We start from the raw sequence: 20,898 nt of genomic DNA on the forward strand, positions 1-20,898 counted from the left end.
AAAATAAAATGTATAATTATCTTGCTAAAACTGATAAACTGTCTTCATTGAATTCTTCACTAGAATAATAACAGTTTTCCACCAGAAGAGTAAAGAGTAATACTTTCTGTGAACCAAGCTCAGTGTCAAATGTATTAATGCCTTGAAAGTATCTTTAGGTTTGCTGCCGAATCCTAAAATCAACTAGATTCAGTATTTCGGTGATCCAACTGTTTGCCATCTTCAGGAGAATTCTGTTTCTGCTGCCGAGTCCCACTGAGAACTGATCAGTTCTCAGCAGGACTTAGCAGCAGAAACAGCATTCTCCTGAAGATGGCAAACAGTTGGATCGCCGAAATATTTATTTTAAGATCCGGCAGTAAACCCAAAGAGACTTCAAAGACGTATAATGTCCAGAAAGCCTACGAAGTCATATTATATTACTGCATGTCACTTCATTGTAATTTTCTAGCACTATATATTCTTGTGTTTGGACATAGAGTGTGTTGAGAGTTTAGAATTCTGTCTGCTGTGAGTGCTGTAGTTGCGGTCAAAATGGAAAGAGTGATGTGTATACTGATTTTTATATAAGAACAACACTACATTCTTTGTGTGAAGGAAAGGAATAGATAGTATTTTAATTCTTTAATAGCATCGACAGTATATCCAATTTTTGGCAACACATGTTTGTAATGATTTTCTTTTGTAATGCTAGGAGTCTTGTGAAATTTGCTGAATTTCCCCAGAAGATTTGATGAATAAATGCCTCAAAGTGGGAATGATAGAACTCTACATGGTTTTCTTCTTGTGAATCCTGATTATTGAAAGTTACCTTTATTTCATTCCAAGCTAATCATTTAGCATAATTTTTATTGTAGTAACATTTAGTTTCAATCCATTTTGATGGAACCAAGATTCAAGTCCTTTTTTAAAGTATTTTTGACACACTTTCAGGAATCACATTTTTAGTTAGAACTGATGTGTCATCAGCAAATAAACTAGAATGGACATCAATAGCATTGGTATGTTATTTAGACAGAAAAGGAACAAATAGGGATCCACTTTCAACCCTTGTGGAACTCCTGGGAAAATTGTTTTCCATTGTGGGGTGTAACTGTTTGAAACTGAAGTTACAATTATTCTTTATTTCCTATGTGTTATGTAAGTCTTGAACCATTGTAAAGCAGTGCCCCTAATTCCACATATCTGTAATTTGTAGAGAATTAAGAAGTAGTTCAATGCTTTAATTAGATCATAGAATATTCCTTTAACTTTTTTTATCCTTATCTAAAGTGAAGTATATTTTTTAATAAACTCATTGATAGCATTTGTATCCATATTGAAATGCAATTTTGTGGTTAAAAAATAATTCCTCATATCCTCTGTTGAAACCTTTTTGAAAAAAGGTTTTATCTCGGCATAGTGCAGTACATTCGGAAAACAACCTGTCTCAAAAGACTGATTTATGATAACCGACTCTGGTTGTGAAGTGGTATTATACACACTCTTGATTACAGATGTGGGTATTTGAACCCATCCAGATGAGGCTAAGTTTTAAAAAAATGATATTTCATTTTCCACATTCTGTTGGGTGATTTTTTTCCAGTAGTTTAAAAGATATGTTCTGGATGTTTTCCAAGCTTAAGAAATTTGCCTGATCTTAATAGGCTGCCATTTTTATATTGGTCTCATTAATTTTAAGAAGAATTCATTGACACAATTTGACATCTGAGGTGGGTTTACTGCAGTATCATTTTCAAATCTAATTCTCAAAATCTCTTGACTTTTGACTTCATCTTCTAATCTTGACTGAACAGGTCACACTACTTTTGTCTTATTTCTGTGTTTGAGGATGAATACACTATTTGCAATTTTTTTTGTACCTGCACTTCAACTTTGTTGAATACAGCTTCATAGTATTTTATAGTAATAGTATAACAAAATCAGCATTTCTAACAACAGAAAAACCAGGATGGAATAACGACAGTATTGTGAAAATGATAGATTGCAACTCAGGGTCTCCTCCATGCGGTGAACAGCAGACAGGTGCAACAGAAAGAGTGCTGTACATCTGAGCTTTCGGTGAAGAGCCGCCTTCTTCCAAAATATAAAACACAAGTGCGCGCACGCACACACACACACACACACACACACACACACACACACACACACACACACACACACACACACACACGACTACTGTCTCTGGGCATTGAGGCCGGACAGCAAGCAACCTCACCTGATAGGAGAAGCAGTCTTGGTGGTGGGAGTAGGAACAAGTCTGGGTTGGGGAGGGGGAGGGATAGCAGGGTTGAGTCTGATTGTTAGGATTTTTGGCAAAAAAGTGTTCCCACTGTGGGAAAATGTAGAAGGAGAGAAGATCTTTGACAAGTCGAACATGATTAACTTTGGGAGTGGGGTGAAAGTTAATGCCTTCGGAAAGGATGAGACCACCTCCTTCTGCACTAACATTCCTAATACCCATGGCCTTGTCACTATTGAACACTAACTTTCCCAGTGCCTGACTGATTGCAAACCAACAATCTCCTTCCTAGTCACCATGGCCACCATCACCCACAATTACTTCATCTTTGAAGGAATTACCTACATACAAATCCATGGTACGGAATAGGCACCCACATAGCACCATCCTATGTCATCCTGTTCATAGTCTATCAAGAGGAATCTTTCCCAAACTCCCAGAATCTCAAACCCCTCATCTGGTTCAGATGGATTCATATTTTTGTGATGTGGGCCAACACCCTACCTGCATTCCTCCAGAATCTGAATATCCTCTCCCCCATTTGTTTCATCTGGCCCTCCTCAACCCAACAAGCTACCTTCCTCTATGTTGACCTCTACCTCAAAGATGGCTGCCTCAGTACATCCATCTATGTCAAATCTACCAACTGCCAGCAGTACCTCCACTTTAACAGCTGCCTTTCATTCCATATTAAGAAGTTTTTTTGTACAGCCAAGCCATCTGTTGCTGCCACATCTGTAGTGATGAGCAGACCCACTCCAAGTATACCAAGAGTCTCACTGAGACCTTCACAGACCTAAATTAGCCCTCCCAACCTTATACAGAAACAGATCTCCAATGCCTTGTCACTCCAGTCACCTACCAAGTCCCACATTCCCACTGTCCACTCTCAAATGAACACTCTCCACATGATTCAGTATCACCCAGGACTGGAGAAACTGAAACCCATTCCCTGCCAGGGTTTGGAATACATCCTGTCGTACTCTGAAGGGAGGAATATCCTACCCACTCTTCAGACAGTGGCATTTTGCTGCTCACTGAATGTACAGGATATCCCTATTCTAGCCCTTCTCCCAGCATCTTGCCTCACGGTTCATGTACTCGTAATAGACCTAGATGCAAGACCAGTCCCATACATTCTCCCACCATCAATTACTCCAGTCCAGTCACAAGCATCACCTATCCCATCAGAGGCAGTACTATCTGTGAAAGTAGTCATGTGATGTACAAACTAAGCTGCAGCTGCTGTGCTGCATTCTATTTGAGGGTGTGGCAACCAACAAGCTGTCTATACATGTGAATGGCCACTGACAATCTGTGGCCCAGAGACAGCTGGAGAACCCGTTGCTGAACATGCAGCCGAACATGATGAGCCTCACTTCTGTGACAGGTTCACAATGTTTGCCCTCTGGATCCTTCCTACCTAAGGCAGCTTTTCTGGTTTGCACAGTTAGGAACTCTCACTGCCATATATCCTATGTTTGTGTAATCCCCCCTGGTCTCAACCTTCTTTCATTCTTTTCCTTCATCCACCTATCCCCTTCCATGCTCCCACTCCAGCACTACACAGTCTTTTATTCCAAAAATTTCTTTTGCCCTCCTTTCCACTCCCCTTTCACCCTCCACTCTTTCTCAGACCACCTGACTGCACCTAGTAGCAGCCCTATCCTACCCCACCATGTCCCTGACGTCCTCTAACATACAAAGATTACAGCATCCCCCACTTCTACCCTATTATCCCTCCCCTCCCCTGCCCTGCCCCAGCCTCCTCCTTAACTGCACCACCCAGATTGCTTCTCCCATCAGGTGCAGTTGTTTGCAGTCCAACATCAGTGGCCAGAGACAGTTGTCATGTGTGTGAGTTGTTTGTGTATGTTTCTACTTTAGAATAAGACCTCTTGGTCAAAAGCTCACATGTATAGCAGTCTGTTTGTTGTGCCTGTCTGTGACTCAACATCTCCTGTGTTTGGTGAGTAGCAATCTAACCTTTTCATAACATTGTCAAGATCAGAATTTCCGTTTGATTTTAACTCATTGTGCAGTTCTCCCTTTCTGCCACTACACATTTTTATTCCTTGTATAATCTGGTTTAGTTTACTTGTTACTTTCTTTTGCAAAGATCTAGAAGGAAAATATTTATTATTAAATATATTTTTTTTTTAATTTAAGAATTTGTCGTAGTGTATGGCACTTTAACTGTAACTATCTACAGAACAGCTTACAATACTTAGTTTACTGCAGAATAAATCCATATTATTTTTACTGAAATTCATTTTTATGTACATTTCTGGAGGGTTTAATTGATCTTCTTTTGGGAATACAGTTAACATAGCTGCATGTTCCAAAGTACCTAGACCTAAGTAGTGCTTATTTTCATTTTCAAACTGGTAGTTCATAATAATATTATCAATGCAGGTCACTGACCTGCTGTATTCTCTAATACCTTCAGAAAAGTTTAAAATGTTGTCAGATTTCTGTTTTTTGAGTCACTGCTTTCAATTAACACATTTAAGTTGAAGTTTGCTGTAATCACAACTTTTTTCATAGCTAAGAACACTTTTGTTACAGCACAACCAGTAATTCTATAAATTACTGTAATCGCTGTATTCAGAACACTTAACTCTATAGAGCACTTCTCAAACACACTCTCGTCATTTAAATAATTGAAATTTTCTCCTGCTTTACAAATTACTGGAGAGTCAACAAGAATGCAGGAGCTTCCACAAGATTTCTTACTCCTACAAAAGCTGCTAGCTAGCTCAAAATTATTAATACTGTTTAAACTCACATACATACTGTTAATTAGTCCACACTGCCTTTAGTACTTAAAAATCTAAGACAAAAGATTTCTCCGGCACCAATGAAATTGCTTATTTTACTCATGAAACTATGGTTTAAGTGACAACCATGTTCAGAAGAGAACTTCTCTAAGGAAAGAATTGCACTACTGATAGCATGTAATTTGGAGGGATCAGGCAGTTATCATTATTTGTTGTTGGAATAATTTAAAAACCACGATGGTTCAAAAATGTAATAAAATACCATTTGCAGAGACAGTGCATAAAATAGCATGAATGGTGGCTGCTATGTTCACTATATGGATTTTCAGCTAGGATAAACATGTTGTTGTTGTGGTCTTCAGTCCTGAGACTGGTTTGATGCAGCTCTCCATGCTACTCTATCCTGTGCAAGCTTCTCATCTCCCAGTACCTACTGCAACCTACATCTTTCTGAAACTGCTTAGTGTATTCATCTCTTGGTCTCCCCCTACGATTTTTACCCTCCACGCTGCCCTCCAATACTAAATTGGTGATCCCTTGATGCCTCAGAACATGTCCTACCAACCGATCCCTTCTTCTGGTCAAGTTGCGCCACAAACTTCTCTTCTCCCCAATCCTATTCAATACTTCCTCATTAGTTATGTGATCTACCCATCTAATCTTCAGCATTCTTCTGTAGCACCACATTTCGAAAGCTTCTATTCTCTTCTTGTCCAAACTATTTACCGTCCATGTTTCGCTTCCATACATGGCTACACTCCATACAAATACTTTCAGAAATGACTTCCTGACACTTAAATCTGTATTCGATGTTAACAAATTTCTCTTCTTCAGAAACGCTTTCCTTGCCATTGCCAGTCTACATTTTATATCCTCTCTACTTCGACCATCATCAGTTATTTGGCTCCCCAAATAGCAAAACTCCTTTACTACTTTAAGTGTCTCATTTCCTAATCTAATACCCTCAACATCACCTGACTTAATTCGACTACCGTATTTACTCGAATCTAAGCCGCACTCGAATCTAAGCCGCACCTGAAAAATGAGACTCGAAATAAAGGAAAAAAAAAAAAATCCCGAATCTAAGCCGCACCTGAAATTTGAGACTCGAAATTCAAGGGGAGAGAAAAGTTTTAGGCCGCACCTCCAAATCGAAACGAAGTTGGTCCATTGTAATATGAGACACAATTTAGGTCGAATGAATGACGATACAGCTACAGTAGTTTGGTTCGCGTCGTAAGCTTAGCAGTTAAGCTTTACCACGTAGCCATTGCTATGCGTCAGGCGCTCCGTCCGTATTTATACGGGTACCCTTCCTTTTTCACGTGCTTCGTCTGTTTTGAATCGATTCAAGAGACTGATATTTGTTGTTACTTAGACTGCTGCTTTCTTTGATAATGATCAACAAGAATCAAATAATAGACTGCGTATGATAGAACATGTTCTGAACGAGAGTTAGGCGAAAATTTTTCTCCGTTTGAAAATCTTTGCGTCCGCTTCTTTATTACATCAAATTCTGCACAGAAATTAGAGTCATCTTAGATTTAAAAATCTAGTCACTTGCCGTGCTTCATTTCTGACTGTAAGAATAATACAAATTAAACATGACACGATACGTATATTCTTCCGCGTTTGCTGTTGTCTCACTCTAGTTTCGTAGTTTATTAGGCAGACAGGATTTAAATGAGATAGCAGCAAACACGAAAGAATACATGGCAAAATGTTTATATTCGTATTATTCTTATGATGAAGAGAATACTGTATGTGATTCATATTTCATCAGGTTCCTATTAGCAACCATCTCTTCTCACAGATAGGAAAAAATTCAGAACGTAGAGTTGGCCATATTGACAAACATACCAAACAGTCTTGCCAGTCAGATTTTCGTAGTACACTGAAATTGTGCTACATTCGAAGATGAACAATACGGAATTTGTATTTACTTCTTTGGATAATGTATGAAAATGCAGTGGTCGAAACTCGCGGCGGAGAAAAAAAGCTCGTCTTCAACTTTTTTTTTTTTAATTTATTTACTGACGCAGAGGTTTTGGCGCCAGTATTTGTAGCACTACATATATTCGACGGCAGAAGTTAGTTGTGGCGGCACGTACCAACATTTTTCATAACTTCCGCTTGCTTTGCACTCGATTCTAAGCCGCAGGCGGTTCTTTGGATTACGAAAACTGGAAAAAAAGTGCGGCTTAGATTCGAGTAAATACGGTACAATCCATTATCCTCGTTTTGCTTTTGTTGATGTTCATCTTATATCCTCCCTTCAAGACACTGTCCATTCTGTTCAACTGCTCTTCCAAGTCCTTAGCTGTCTGACAGAATTACAATGCATCGGCGAACCTCAAAGTTTTTATTTCTTCTCCATGGATTTTAATACCTACTCCGAATTTTTCTTTTGTTTCCTTTACTGCTTGCTCAATATACAGATTGAATAACATCGGGGAGAGGCTACAACCCTGTCTTACTCCCTTCCCAACCACTGCTTCCCTTTCATGTCCCTCGACTCTTATAACTGCCATCTGGTTTCTGTACAAATTGTAGATGGCCTTTCGCTCCCTGTATTTTACCACTGCCACCTTTAGAATTTGAAAGAGAGTATTCCATTCAACATTGTCAAAAGCTTTCTCTAAGTCTACAAATGCTAGAAACGTAGGTTTGCCTTTCCTTAATCTTTCTTCTAAGATAAGTCGTAAGGTCAGTATTGCCTAACGTGTTCCAATATTTCTACAGAATCCAAACTGATCTTCCCCGAGGTCAGCTTCTACTAGTTTTTCCATTCGTCTGTAAAGAATTCGTGTTAGTATTTTGCAGCTGTGGCTTATTAAACTGATTGTTCGGTAATTCTCACATCTGTCCACAGCTGCTTTCTTTGGGATTGGAATTATTATATTCTTCTTTAAGTCTGAGGGTATTTCGCCTGTTTCATACATCTTGCTCACCAGATGGTAGAGTTTTGTCAGGACTGGCTCTCCCAAGGCCATCAGTAGTTCCAATGGAATGTTATCTACTCCGGGGGCCTTGTTTCGACTCAGGTCTTTGAGTGCTCTGTCAAACTCTTCACGCAGTATCATATCTCCCATTTCATCTTCATCTACATCCTCTTCCATTTCCATAATATTGTCCTCAAGTGCACTGCCCTTGTATAGACCCTCTATATACTCCTTCCACCTTTCTGCTTTCCCTTCTTTGCTTAGAACTGGGTTTCCATCTGAGCTCTTGATGTTCATACAAGTGGTTCTCTTATCTCCAAAGGTCTCATTAATTTTCCTGTAGGCAGTATCTATCTTACCTCTAGTGAGATAAGCCTCTACATCCTTACATTTGTCCTCTAGCCATCCCTGCTTAGCCATTTTGCACTTCCTGTCGATCTCATTTTTGAGACGTTTGTATTTCTTTTTGTTTGCTTCATTTACTGCATTTTTATATTTTCTCCTTTCATCAATTAAATTCAATATTTCTTCTGTAACCCAAGGATTTCTACTAGCCCTCATCTTTTTACCTACTTGATCCTCTGCTGCCTTCACTACTTCATCCCTCAAAGCTACCCATTCTTCTTCTACTGTATTTCTTTCCCCCATTCCTGTCAATTGTTCCCTTATGCTCTCCCTGAAACTCTCTACAACCTCTGGTTCTTTCAGTTTATCCAGGTCCCATCTCCTTAAATTCCCACCTTTTTGCAGTTTCTTCAGTTTTAATCTACAGGTCATAACCAATAGATTGTGGTCAGAGTCCACATCTGCCCCTGGAAATGTCTTACAATTTAAAACCTGGTTCCTAAATCTCTGTCTTACCATTATATAATCTATCTGATACCTTTTAGTATCTCCAGGGTTCTTCCATGTATACAACCTTCTATCATGATTCTTAAACCAACTGTTAGCTATGATTAAGTTGTGCTCTGTGCAAAATTCTACCAGGCGGCTTCCTCTTTCATTTCTTAGCCCCAATCCATATTCACCTACTACGTTTCCTTCTCTCCCTTTTCCCACACTCGAATTCCAGTCACCTATGACTATTAAATTTTCGTCTCCCTTCACTATCTGAATAATTTCTTTTATTTCATCATACATTTCTTCAATTTCTTCGTCATCTGCAGAGCTAGTTGGCATATAAACTTGTACTACTGTAGTAGGTGTGGGCTTCGTATCTATCTTGGCCACAATAATGCGTTCACTATGCTGTTTGTAGTAGCTTACCCGCATTCCTATTTTCCTATTCATTATTAAAGCTACTCCTGCATTACCCCTATTTGAGTTTGTGTTTATAACCCTGTAGTCACCTGACCAGAAGTCTTGTTCCTCCTGCCACCGAACTTCACTAATTCCCACTATATCTAACTTTAACCTATCCATTTCCCTTTTCAAATTTTCTAACCTACCTGCCCGATTAAGGGATCTGACATTCCACGCTCCGATCCGTAGAACGCCAGTTTTCTTTCTCCTGATAACGACATCCTCTTGAGTAGTCCCCGCCCGGAGATCCGAATGGGGGACTATTTTACCTCCGGAATATTTTACTCAAGAGGATGCCATCATCATTTAATCATACAGTAAAGCTGCATGCCCTCGGGAAAAATTACGGCCGTAGTTTCCCCTTGCTTTCAGCCTTTCGCAGTGCCAGCACAGCAAGGCCGTTTTGGTTAGTGTTACAAGGCCAGATCAGTCAATCATCCAGACTGTTGCCCTTGCAACTACTGAAAAGGCTGCTGCCCCTCTTCAGGAACCACACGTTTGTCTGGCCTCTCAACAGATACCCCTCCGTTGTGGTTGTACCTATGGTACGGCTATCTGTATCACTGAGGCACGCAAGCCTCCCCACCAACGGCAAGGTCCATGGTTCGTGGGGGGGAGGATAAACATAAGAAGTGCAAAATCACAATTATTGTTAATATTCATTTGGAACACCTAAATTCTAAATTAAAAGCTATGAAGTTTATATTCATCCTCTAAATACAAGTATTCTACAATGATGTGATCACGTCATTACACACAAACTTGAATTTTCACTATTTGAAGCAACTGATCTTGAAGATATTTATTCAGAAACAAATCAAAAGATTATTTCTCTATCAGTTTATTATATGGATTACATATTTTGCCCTTTGCATATAATTTGGTGACCCCACAGATGACTGAAAATTGATTTCACCCTGCAAGATTTGCTGAAGTACCAGATTCATTGGCATCTCAAAAATCAGCAGATATTGAAACAGAGCAGTTTCTGCCTTATTAGACTGCCCTACAGTGTCACTTTATGCAGTTGGTGGTGGTGGTGGTGGTGGTGGTGGCGGTGGCGGCGGCGGCGGCGGCGGCGGCAGGAGTGGTGATGGTAGCTGTGGTGACTGTATAATCCTTTTTATGAGATCATTCAAAGCTCCAAAGTTCTCATCAACGTAGACGACAAATTTGACAGTGACATGAGCATTGCAGTTTCTGTCCACATTGTATCAGAATGCGGAACATTATGAAAAATGTGTGCAGCTATTTAGATGCTCATTCAACTGAATAAAACAGTGGATGGTACTGAACAGTTCTGTCGAAAATGTGATGCTGACAATGACACTGCAAAAACGGTAAAACATTTGTTTCTCTGAAAAGCATTAATATACTGCATTTAACATTGCTGTGTATACTGTGTACCTAAGAGAGCAAATTTTAGCAGGAAATTGAATTAATATACCATAATGGAAGTAATTGTGTAAGTACTGTATTGCTTTAAGTATTTTGGTTTTTATGTAAACAAACATGGCTTGAGGGAAATGTGTAATATGGCAGCAGTGCAGTTCTCTACCTTAATGCTGTGTGTTTGGTATTCAAGAGCACAGCTCTGATATAAAATTAGTTTTTGACAATAAACGCGGTTCTGCCATTGATTAAGAAATTTAATTGGGGTAACCAATGCCCTTGGATAAAATATTCTTGGTTCATTTGCAATGCCATATTTGGATAAATCATCAATATTTTGATATGTAAATATAGGGTGACCATAAAAAAGTCTCCCAGTTATAAATTTTAATAGTTTTGTCAGCTATAAGTATTGTAGTGGGTTGGTTCAAGGGCACTATTCAAGAGTAATTCAAACCGTTTTAGATAAGCGCATTCACAAGTACTGCTTTTTTTTCTCCTCATGCAGCAGTAGGTACACTAAATGGTGACTCCTGAGTACAAGGAGCTTTTTGGTCTGCAGTTTGCTTAGAGTGATTCTGTAATTATAGTTCATTGTACATTTCATTAAATTTATTTGTGATCCCCTTCGTGGCAACAACATCCGCTGTTGGTGTAATCAGTATGAAATGACTGGATGTGTGTGTAGACTGCCGCTGTGGCCGAGTGGTTCTAGGCACTGCAGTCCAGAACCACGCAGCTGGGCTGCTACGGTTGCAGGTTCGAATCCTGCCTCGGGCATGGATGTGTGTGATGTCCTTAGGTTAATTAGGTTTATGTAGTTCTAAGTCTGGGGGACTGATGGCCTCAGATGTTAAGTCCCATAGTGCTTTGAGCCATTTTAACCATTTTTGATGTGTGTGTAAAGGAAAAAGCATGAGGAGACCAATAGTGTTTGAAGAGGAAGTTTAACCTGTCAGAGCAGCTTGCCTTTGTAATCCTAAGAAAGTCTGTTCAGAAAGCAAGTCAAGAACTTCAGTTGCCAAAGTTGACAGCAAGGAAGGTTTTAAGAACATGTTTACACATGTATCCATACCAGTTACAGTTGGTACATGCTTTAAAACCAGACAGCTGTGGTGTATGTCATAACTTTGCAAGTGAATTGTTGTAGGAGGGAGATGACTTCCTTGATCATTGGTGTTCAGTGATGAGGCAACTTTTCATTTAAATGGGAAGGTAAATTACCCATAATGTTCGAACCTCCTCATGAACTTGTACATTATTGAAGAGACTGCCCAAAATTAAACATTTTTTTAAGTTCGCTTATAGATGAGGCTTATCTGGGGTGTTGCAAGAGTGGCTCTTTCCCCAGTTAGAATGTGAACCTCAGAACTTTATTTGTCAACAAGATGGAGCCCCTCCCCAATGTCATCTTTTTATATGGATGTTGTTCAATGTTGAAGTTCCTGACCACTTAGTTTCTCATAATGGTCAATACGACACTGGCTTCCCCCTTAACCTGACCTCACGCCATGCAATGTTTTACCTCACACCATGCAATTTTTTACCCCACACCATGCAATTTTTTCCTTTGTGGCTTTTGGGAAGATTTGGATTTTAGGTTGGATGTGTGCTGTATAACTAAAGGTGCATGTTTGTAAGAAAACCTAAGTTAGTTTTCTGCAATTTGATGTCTGATCCATTGTAAGTAATCTAAATTAAACTGTTATATTATACCATCAAAAGTGGAACATTCCTTTATGGACACCCTGTACATCAACTTTTATCAAGTGGAAGTAAATAACTATTGAAAAGTACGATGCTGTATCCAAATTTTATTTATGTTTTCTGTAGTTTTTTCTGAATGAGGTATGAAAGTTTTTATGACTATGTAGTTCACTGATTTCCAAACCAAAGACACTTTAGATAACAACAGCACAAATACACTTTTTCTGTTTAGCATTTTATTTTTCAACACTGCTGCTTTCAGAAACTAGAACAAGTTGTAATGGAATAATTTCATTGTTTCATTTGGGAGTAAATATTGAATGTGACTTTGTTTCTTTCTAAACTTCTTTAACAAGAAATTACTTCAGTATGGATATGTTGTAAAAATACAAAAGCATAAGCTCCAATGATGACAACATAGCACTGTCGAAACTAGTCATCCAATAAAATGCTTTTTTAATGATCTTGACTTGTGAAGATTTCATCAGTTACCACTCATTGTAGATCACCTCTGAAGCTGACCATTTCAGGAATATATAAAAATCATCAATATATGTCACTGTTCATTATTGCCTGCAAAAGAAGAAATTGCATTAATACATAGTATTGCCCATGCTACTCAGAGAAACTCCTTACTAGTTTGATTCTAGTTTTAGGATTTACTGCTACCTTTATTTGCTCTTTGTGTGCTTAAAATACTGTCTTCAACATAGCGTGTAAAAGTGAACTTGCACCACTCCCTCCTCCCTCAATACATATTCCATTTGCAGATGGTAGAGGGAAAGAATGGCTGGTGATAAACATTTCTACATATCTGAATTTCCCTTAATTTTATCATAGTGAGCATCATAAATGAATGTGTGCAGTGGGAAAGAATGTATTTGCTGATATGTCTTGGAACATCCACATGTGAAAAGAAAGAATAAACATAATGTGAAATACATCATCATTCTAGGAGCTAATTCCAGTGAATTTTTTAAAAGTATTCTGTGATTCTCTTTGCTGCTTACTAGACAAAATATGTGAAACCGCATGGATTTTCTTTCAACATGTCCTCTTGTGTTCTTTAAGCCCATGATAAGTGTATCTGAGTGATTTGCAGTAATTCATAATAAATGGTAGAAGAGTTTCCCATTTTATTTCGTTCATGGAGGATTCAAATTTCATTTGGGTTTTTATAGTGAATCTGTCTGGCTACTGTTTCCCCACTAGAATATTTGTGATGTCATCCTTGTTAAATTGCTCTAGGTATGTACTCCTGTATATTTTATAGTTTCTATCAAATTCAGTAGTTGTTTTTCAAGTTGTACAGGCAAACTACACCAGATCTTTTAACATATTTACACATATTGCATCACATTCACATGTCAGTTTTTGCACCAACCATTAAGTATTTACTTGGTTTCTTGCAATTTACAATAATTTCTAATTAGGTGACCTCCCACTATACAGTTATATAATCTGAAAACAGTCTGTGAGAACAATTGCTGACATTGTTATGGCCACTCATTCATGTAAATCATCTATAGTAAGGGGCATGTCATATTTTCTTGTGGTACACCTGATGCTACTTTTACCCCAATGATGTTTTTGCATTGAGACTCATTCAGCAAGTTGTGTATTTTGGAAGTTTTCAGTCCTATTGCAGTTGCTTGCATGGACTGCTATTGATCCCCCTCTCCCTCCCCTGCTGGGACTGTGTCAAAGTCTTTCCAGAAGTAAGAAAACTAGCCCGTTAACCTCTGTTTTGGTTTCAGTAACACATTTTGAAAAAACACAACTGTAGATGTATTCTCAACTTGTAAGACGTGTGAATTGGTTGTTACCAGAGTCATTACTTCTTACAGCAGTACTCCACATACTAACAAAATTTTTGATACACAATACTATTGAGGTGGTAATGACTGAAATGAAACTCGGAAGTACATTTTCTCAAAAAATTTAGACTGTGGTCCGGGAAAGCAACATACTTAGTCAATAAGAGAAATTAATAAATTTTTGTGTTTTATTTCCTCTAAACATTGATGTGTTGTTCTGACGCTACAATAAGGTATAACATATTTATGTTTCAGGTTGACCGTGAGATGCGAAATGCTCGAAGACACCTTCATACACATACAACTCCAGGCATAGGTGGTGGGGGCCGAGGTGGCAGCAAACCTAGGTTTCCTCAGCCAGGGAGCAGATCACACTCAAGTAGTGGAGGTCGAGACCATTTCTAGCCCCGCCTCCGACATGGCTTTGGCGGTCGTCTACGCCTTTTTACCTGTGTCCTTGCACTTGCTGGGAGCTCTTCCATGTGGTGAACTCTACACACATTTCAGTCCAGATTACAAACATCGCTATGGATGTGGCTTTTACGTTGGCTGTGGCAGTGTCCTCATATTTCCTGTATAGTGTGAACTGGGCATGTCATAAGCTAACATTGCAGTTTTAGAGTGGTACGTGTTATCAGCAAGAATTCTTGTGGTACTAAATATTAGTTAGCTGATAAGTATTTAACAGTTGTTTTCGTAATTAGTTGACAGCCAACATGTACGCTTCTTACCATCTTCTGAATCCAGGCGTAATGGTTTTCCATTATAAATAGGAAGAATTAAACTCATCAGTGAAATTTCTGTGTGGAGTACAACATTTGATGAGGCATCAGTGCAATCTAATTTCATGACCATGAGTCTGCAAAACCTAGGTAGTTGGTGTAACTGACATCAAGTTCATATTGAGAATACCAATTTGCGTTGAATTACCCTGGGCAGTTTTAAAATGCCCATATATGCAAACCACCATTTGGATCTTGCAGATATGATTTTGGGTAGTACATAGTTCAAAGAAACATGACTATAAGAATTTTCCTCTTAATTTCCTGTTTTTATGGATGAAGTTATTTATGTATTTACTTGCTGGTTGTCTTAATCATGGCTTCCGCTAAGCAGCTCAACTTATTGCACAAACCACTTGGACACCAAATGTTTCCTTAAAGCATAATATTGAACTGCAGCAACTGGAAGATAATGTGATTTTATATGAGGCAAATTCTTTCTAGCTGTTGCAGTGAATCTTTACCTGTCTATCTCATATCCCCCCCTCCCCAAACCTGACTTTGGCACATGTTCTAGTGGCTTTGCATTTTGTCTGTTCATCCATTGTTTGATTCATCCATATTATTTATTTCTTTGAAAATATGTTATGGACTCTCTTTTCAATGGTGGTTTCTAAACATGCCAAAATAAACGTACCCTTCCATTCAATTGCTGTAAATATTGAAGCTGTTGTATACATAAATTTGTTGATCATGAAATCCTTGTATAGAATCTGTTAGTGTATTGTACATGAGCATTCCTTGTAAATACTCATACTGTGTGCTGTCTTACCTTTTTATTTGTTTTATTGCGTCAGTACTTGTGGTAACAATGTAAAATGTGCTAGTTCCCCGGAACCGTAAAAATAGTAAGATATATTGCAGAATTTTTTTCTGCATGTTCTAGAAATGGAAGAACATAGCAAAATAGGGAAGAATGTCTGAAAAGCTAGTATATCCTCATTTTAATTGTACATTGCCTATAAAGAAAACCCATGGTTCGAAAATAGATCACTGTGTTCCTGTGACTATTATTTTTCAATATTTTTTTCTTATGTGTCTCATTCATTCCTTTCTTGATGGTAGTAATATGATGTTACTTACTGATGACTATATTTTGTGCAGCCATTAATAACAGTCTTGTTGCTCTTTACACGGGAGAAAATCAATAACAGATTATTATAAAACATTGGAGGATTTGTATTACTGCAGTTATAAACTAAAACAACGGGCAAACGTGGATGACGTATGGTTACTACAGTTATGACTAAATTTATCAGTTTTGTTGTTCTTTTTCAAGACTTTTCATTTATCTTGTTAAAAACCATTTTGTGAGTTTTATCCAGTCAGCTATCCTAAAACAAATAGGAATTTAAAAAGATCGTGGAAGTGTAATACTGTCTCTAATGATACCAATATCAATGGCATGTTAAATTCTAGAACTAATAGTGTTATTAAGCCTCCAGATTTTATGCTGATTTTGTTTGTTTCCATGTCATACATTAAATATGCACAAGACCAAACAAGAGACTATAAATAACGACACAGTGCTGATCCATTTTTAACTGATTTTTTTCCTTCATCCAAATATTGCCTTTTTTGGGACTACTCATTTGCAAGGTTCTGTCTGTTGCCATATTCCATTTGTATTTTAAATTATGGTGAAACTATAGTGCCAGGGGCAAATGCTTTGACTTTTTAGGGATATCATTAACACCCTCACCCCTTCAGCCCTCCCTGCTCACAATGGATTTGTAATGTAGCCTTTAATTATTTGTGGGGGACTGAATGTAACATGTTCTGTATAAGAAATAATATTTGTTTCCATAATGACTGATTAGTATAGAAATTCAGTATCAGCTATTTAATATATATGTAACAAGTTGAAACAAATGGTTAAAATTTGGATGCCATACATAGAGGCAACAGAAATATGATGCTGGTATGATCTATATTAATATTTTTTCCTGCAAATTGAACAGATTTTAATATGATGCTTGTATGTTTACTGTCTTAATCCAGATAAAAGTTTGTCGCTACTTAGGAAGCAGTGCCAGAATTATAAAGAAAAGCTATCATAAAAATGCTTTTTAAAACAAAATATACTTAGGCAGAAAATGTTAATTTGTTGCCATGGAAATAGTGCAGATACTTAATCATACAATATAAAGTATGAGATGGCTAATGCAGTCATTGCTATCTAATGCCATTAAAAGAAGGGGGTGGGGGCAAAATATTGGTCAGTGAAACTGACTGCTTTTACTTACTATGTTGCAGTATTTTTTGTCAAATTATACTTTAGAAAATGTAACAATGTCCAATGTTTACTGTAAGATGAGCTGATATGTTTGAGCATTTTAATGTAGTTTCATTGTAGTGGGATGTGGTAGAGTGTTTCTGTATACTTCTCACTTGCATAATAGTTTAGCAAAACTTGGTTCTTTGGAACCTTGAGGGTGTATTTTTGTCATTTTTATTATCATTATTAGACATTATGTGGTTAATTTGTAAGTTTTATCATAACATTTGTGATTAAATTAATGAATTGACTTAAAGCTGATTAAAAACTAGTCCTGAATCGTACTTGAAGCAGCTGTTTTGCTCGGATATTGTATAGTGTTTATCAAGAAATTTGTACCAATTACTGTTGTGAAGAAATTGTATTTTATGATGTCAGTTATTTTGACTCTGGGGCTCCCATTTTAATATACTTGAATGGTTGTGTTTTATGTATTTTATGCATATGGTGCACATATGTGTATCCAATTGCTGTTGTACAATGAATAAAAGGACAAGGATAGTGCAGAGGCAGCCAAATTTGACAATTGTTGTGAAGGTCTTTCGAGTTTTGACCTTTATCTACCCATCTGTTCTGTTCCGATAGTCCATCTTTCAAAGAGCCAGTCAATATGTGCTGTATATGTCCGAGCCATGCGGAACAGTACAGTCCGTCCCCTTATAGGATAGACACTCTACAAAAAATTGTCCATCTCTCTCTCTCTCTCTCTCTCTCTCTCTCTCTCTCTCTCTCTCTCTCTCTCTCTCTCTTTGTGTGTGTGTGTGTGTGTGTGAACCTGTTAGTGCAGTGTGCACATATGGAAGGGTGTTGGTGCATGTGGGGCTATGAGAGACAATGTTAGTACTTTTGGTGCAGCATTTAGTTGCAGAACGTTTCTGTAATCATTTTGATGACTTGGTAGCTATTGAACAATGATTAAATATTTTAAGATTCCGATGTTTGTATTTGTCTTTTGTATTATAATTTTCTGTGTAAATTATCCATATCGTACACTTCGTTATTAATTTATAAATAACTTAAAATTTTTTGCTGTACTCTGAGGCGAAAAGCTAATGTATACAAGGAGAGATGGTATTGGTTATTGTGTAGTTTCCCATATTACAAACCCGTATGTGATTTGATTCAGTCAATGTACCTTAGAATCTAATAATTGTAACTTAAATCGAATTTTTACTGTTTAAGTGCAGGATTTAAAGAGCATTTCATATCTTGCTAAGTGCAGTGCTTAAAGACTGATTCATAATTGTGTGCAGTAACCCTGTATTAATTACTACACAGTTTTTAGCTGATTTTGGAAATGATTCTTCAGAATAGTGTTACAGGAATTGTTAAACCATTCCAAAAATGTTGTTTTCTTTGGAGTTTATTTAACAGATAGCTTACACAAAATTAATGGTGGCAGCAAATTGTATCTTATTATTTATTGTTATTGACTGTGGTATGAGTGCATTTTATTTGTAATGTTTTTAATACTGTGTACTTGGTACAAAAGAAATGTTTTGTTATTTTATTGTTGATGTTTTAACCATAAATATATATATATTAATAATCATTTTCTTCTTTTTGGAAGCAAATTTCTCAAAAATGTGAGTATATGCATATATAGTATACGTGTAGCTCAGAGGGAGAATGTATATGGTATTTTTCTTCTGAAAGCCAACTGAAAGATAAAAGAATTGTTCAAACTCAGTGAAAAACTTCCATTATATTTTCTTGTTGGGAGGAGGTGGACATGGGCATTGGACTTGTATTTTTCTCTACACACCAATTGGTTATCTCATTTTTGTGACATGCAGTGTAATAAAGATGCCCAATAGAAGATCTACAGAATTCATTAGACTTTTGACAGTTCTGATGTCTTCTCTTTTTGTTAAACTGCTGTGCAGTTTATTAATTTTTATATAATGTCTCTAGAGCAGATCACACAGTCCATTGATCTGTTGTAAAAAATGACCAATATCAGGTTAAACCTGCCAGTTTATTGAAATTGTATTATGAAATCAAAAATAGAGATAAACTTTTCATTAAACAAAAAGTTTTTGTGTTCATTTTTACCTGCACTTCTTCATTACACCTGAATTGCAATAAAATGTTTATAGGAAGCAGTATGTTTCTACTAGATACTTTGATGCTTCCATACTCTCTTCCCATAATTATATGGTGCTCATAAAAATGAAACATTGTTGTGATTCAAGAGACATTTGTCATCTTGCAGAATTTTATTGTTGTGTACTACATAATTTTTTCTCGTAAATCCAAGTCACTGGCTATAATACTCAACAATGTGGCATCTTTGGAGAGCACTAATGTTAGTTTTGTGAAATTTATGTCATTGACATCTTTCCACAAATAACCAGACCCACAGATATCTGTAAATGAGAATGTACTATAAAACATTTTTCTACCTGTTATGTCCTCCTTTTCATTATCACATTACAGTTCATATATGCATTGAGTTTTTCCTCTCAGATTTCCTGAATAGATGCTAAGAAGTAGGTTTATGGCAATAAATTTATTTATTTCTTTTAGATACTCGTTGCTGGAGCAGTGTGTGGCTTCTGAGAGAAGTACATTTTTTTCTCCAGCTTCTGTTTTGTCCAGAATGAAATTTCAGAAGGATTAGTTGCAGATTTGGCAGCATTTTTTCTCACAAATTATTTGCTTTTTATATCATTCCAGGTTCAGTCAAGTAATAAAATTTTTACAGACCATGGAATACAATGTTTTAGTATTCGATAATACATTGAGAGGCATCATATCTTTAAACATTCTGCAAAGAAAGAGGAGCACCAAAAGTTCTCCCATTTCTTGAAACTTTTCTGGCACAAAGATACAATTGACCACCTTACTATAAACAGAAAACTTTCCTAGACATATGGAAGTTCTGAATTTACATTTCAGTGGCTTGGCAGAAAGAATCACATGTGTGCTAATATCATCTTACTGAATTGTAAAATGCAGGGTGTACATAAATCCTCTTTACAAATTCAAAATGCAGAGGCAAACAAAAGACAGATTAATGAAAATTATTACAAAATAACACACACAACCTTTTTGCTCAGATTAATACAGTTCTATATAGGCATGATTAGGGAACATGGTTTATTTCCCTTCGGTTATGAAATGATTTAGCAACTGGATACTAATTAGAATAAAAACCTGTCATACATAACTTCGCAGATAAATTATTCCAGCATACATTGGTTTAGACCAAGAGAGAGAGAGTAGGCCAAAACTCATTTCCACAACTTAATATAGAACAACCTGCCTGGCACAGTAAATGGAGGATAACAGTAATTTGTGACTTAGTTGCAACACAGACATACCTTCGGATGCTGTGTACCTACCTGAATTCTAGCCACACTTACTCCACCTGTTAACCTACCTGCCCTTGCTTGTGATGCCATTATTGTTACGCTGTGTTTCCATATGTGAAACCTGATGGAACTTTGCTTGAATACAACATTACGCAAGGGGTCAGTACATCACGAAAGAAAGAAAAGACTAATCTGGCAAAATCAAACAGGTTATTGAGGCTTTATGTCCTCCAATTAAGTTGGTGTACACATGCTACAACATTTATGCAAAGTTCATGATAGCTCTCATCAGAATTAAAGGAGGTTGCACAGCTGAAACTGGTTACAATTGCCGGCCGC

General features: G+C 37.2%; 1 protein-coding gene across 1 annotated transcript in view; it reads left to right on the top strand.

Moving 5' to 3' along the window:
* LOC126191552 (protein bicaudal D) overlaps positions 1-19,266 on the top strand; it is a 130,563-nt gene extending 111,297 nt beyond the window's left edge. Inside the window, exon 13 of the mRNA XM_049932461.1 lies at positions 14,438-19,266. Within this exon, the coding sequence (XP_049788418.1) occupies positions 14,438-14,587 (150 nt within the window). The 3' untranslated portion in view covers positions 14,588-19,266. The remainder of the gene's footprint in view (positions 1-14,437) is intronic.
* Positions 19,267-20,898: the final 1,632 nt, after the last annotated feature.

The sequence above is a fragment of the Schistocerca cancellata genome, chromosome 6 (assembly GCF_023864275.1).
Source record: "Schistocerca cancellata isolate TAMUIC-IGC-003103 chromosome 6, iqSchCanc2.1, whole genome shotgun sequence".
NCBI classification, from domain to species: Eukaryota; Metazoa; Arthropoda; class Insecta; order Orthoptera; family Acrididae; genus Schistocerca; species Schistocerca cancellata.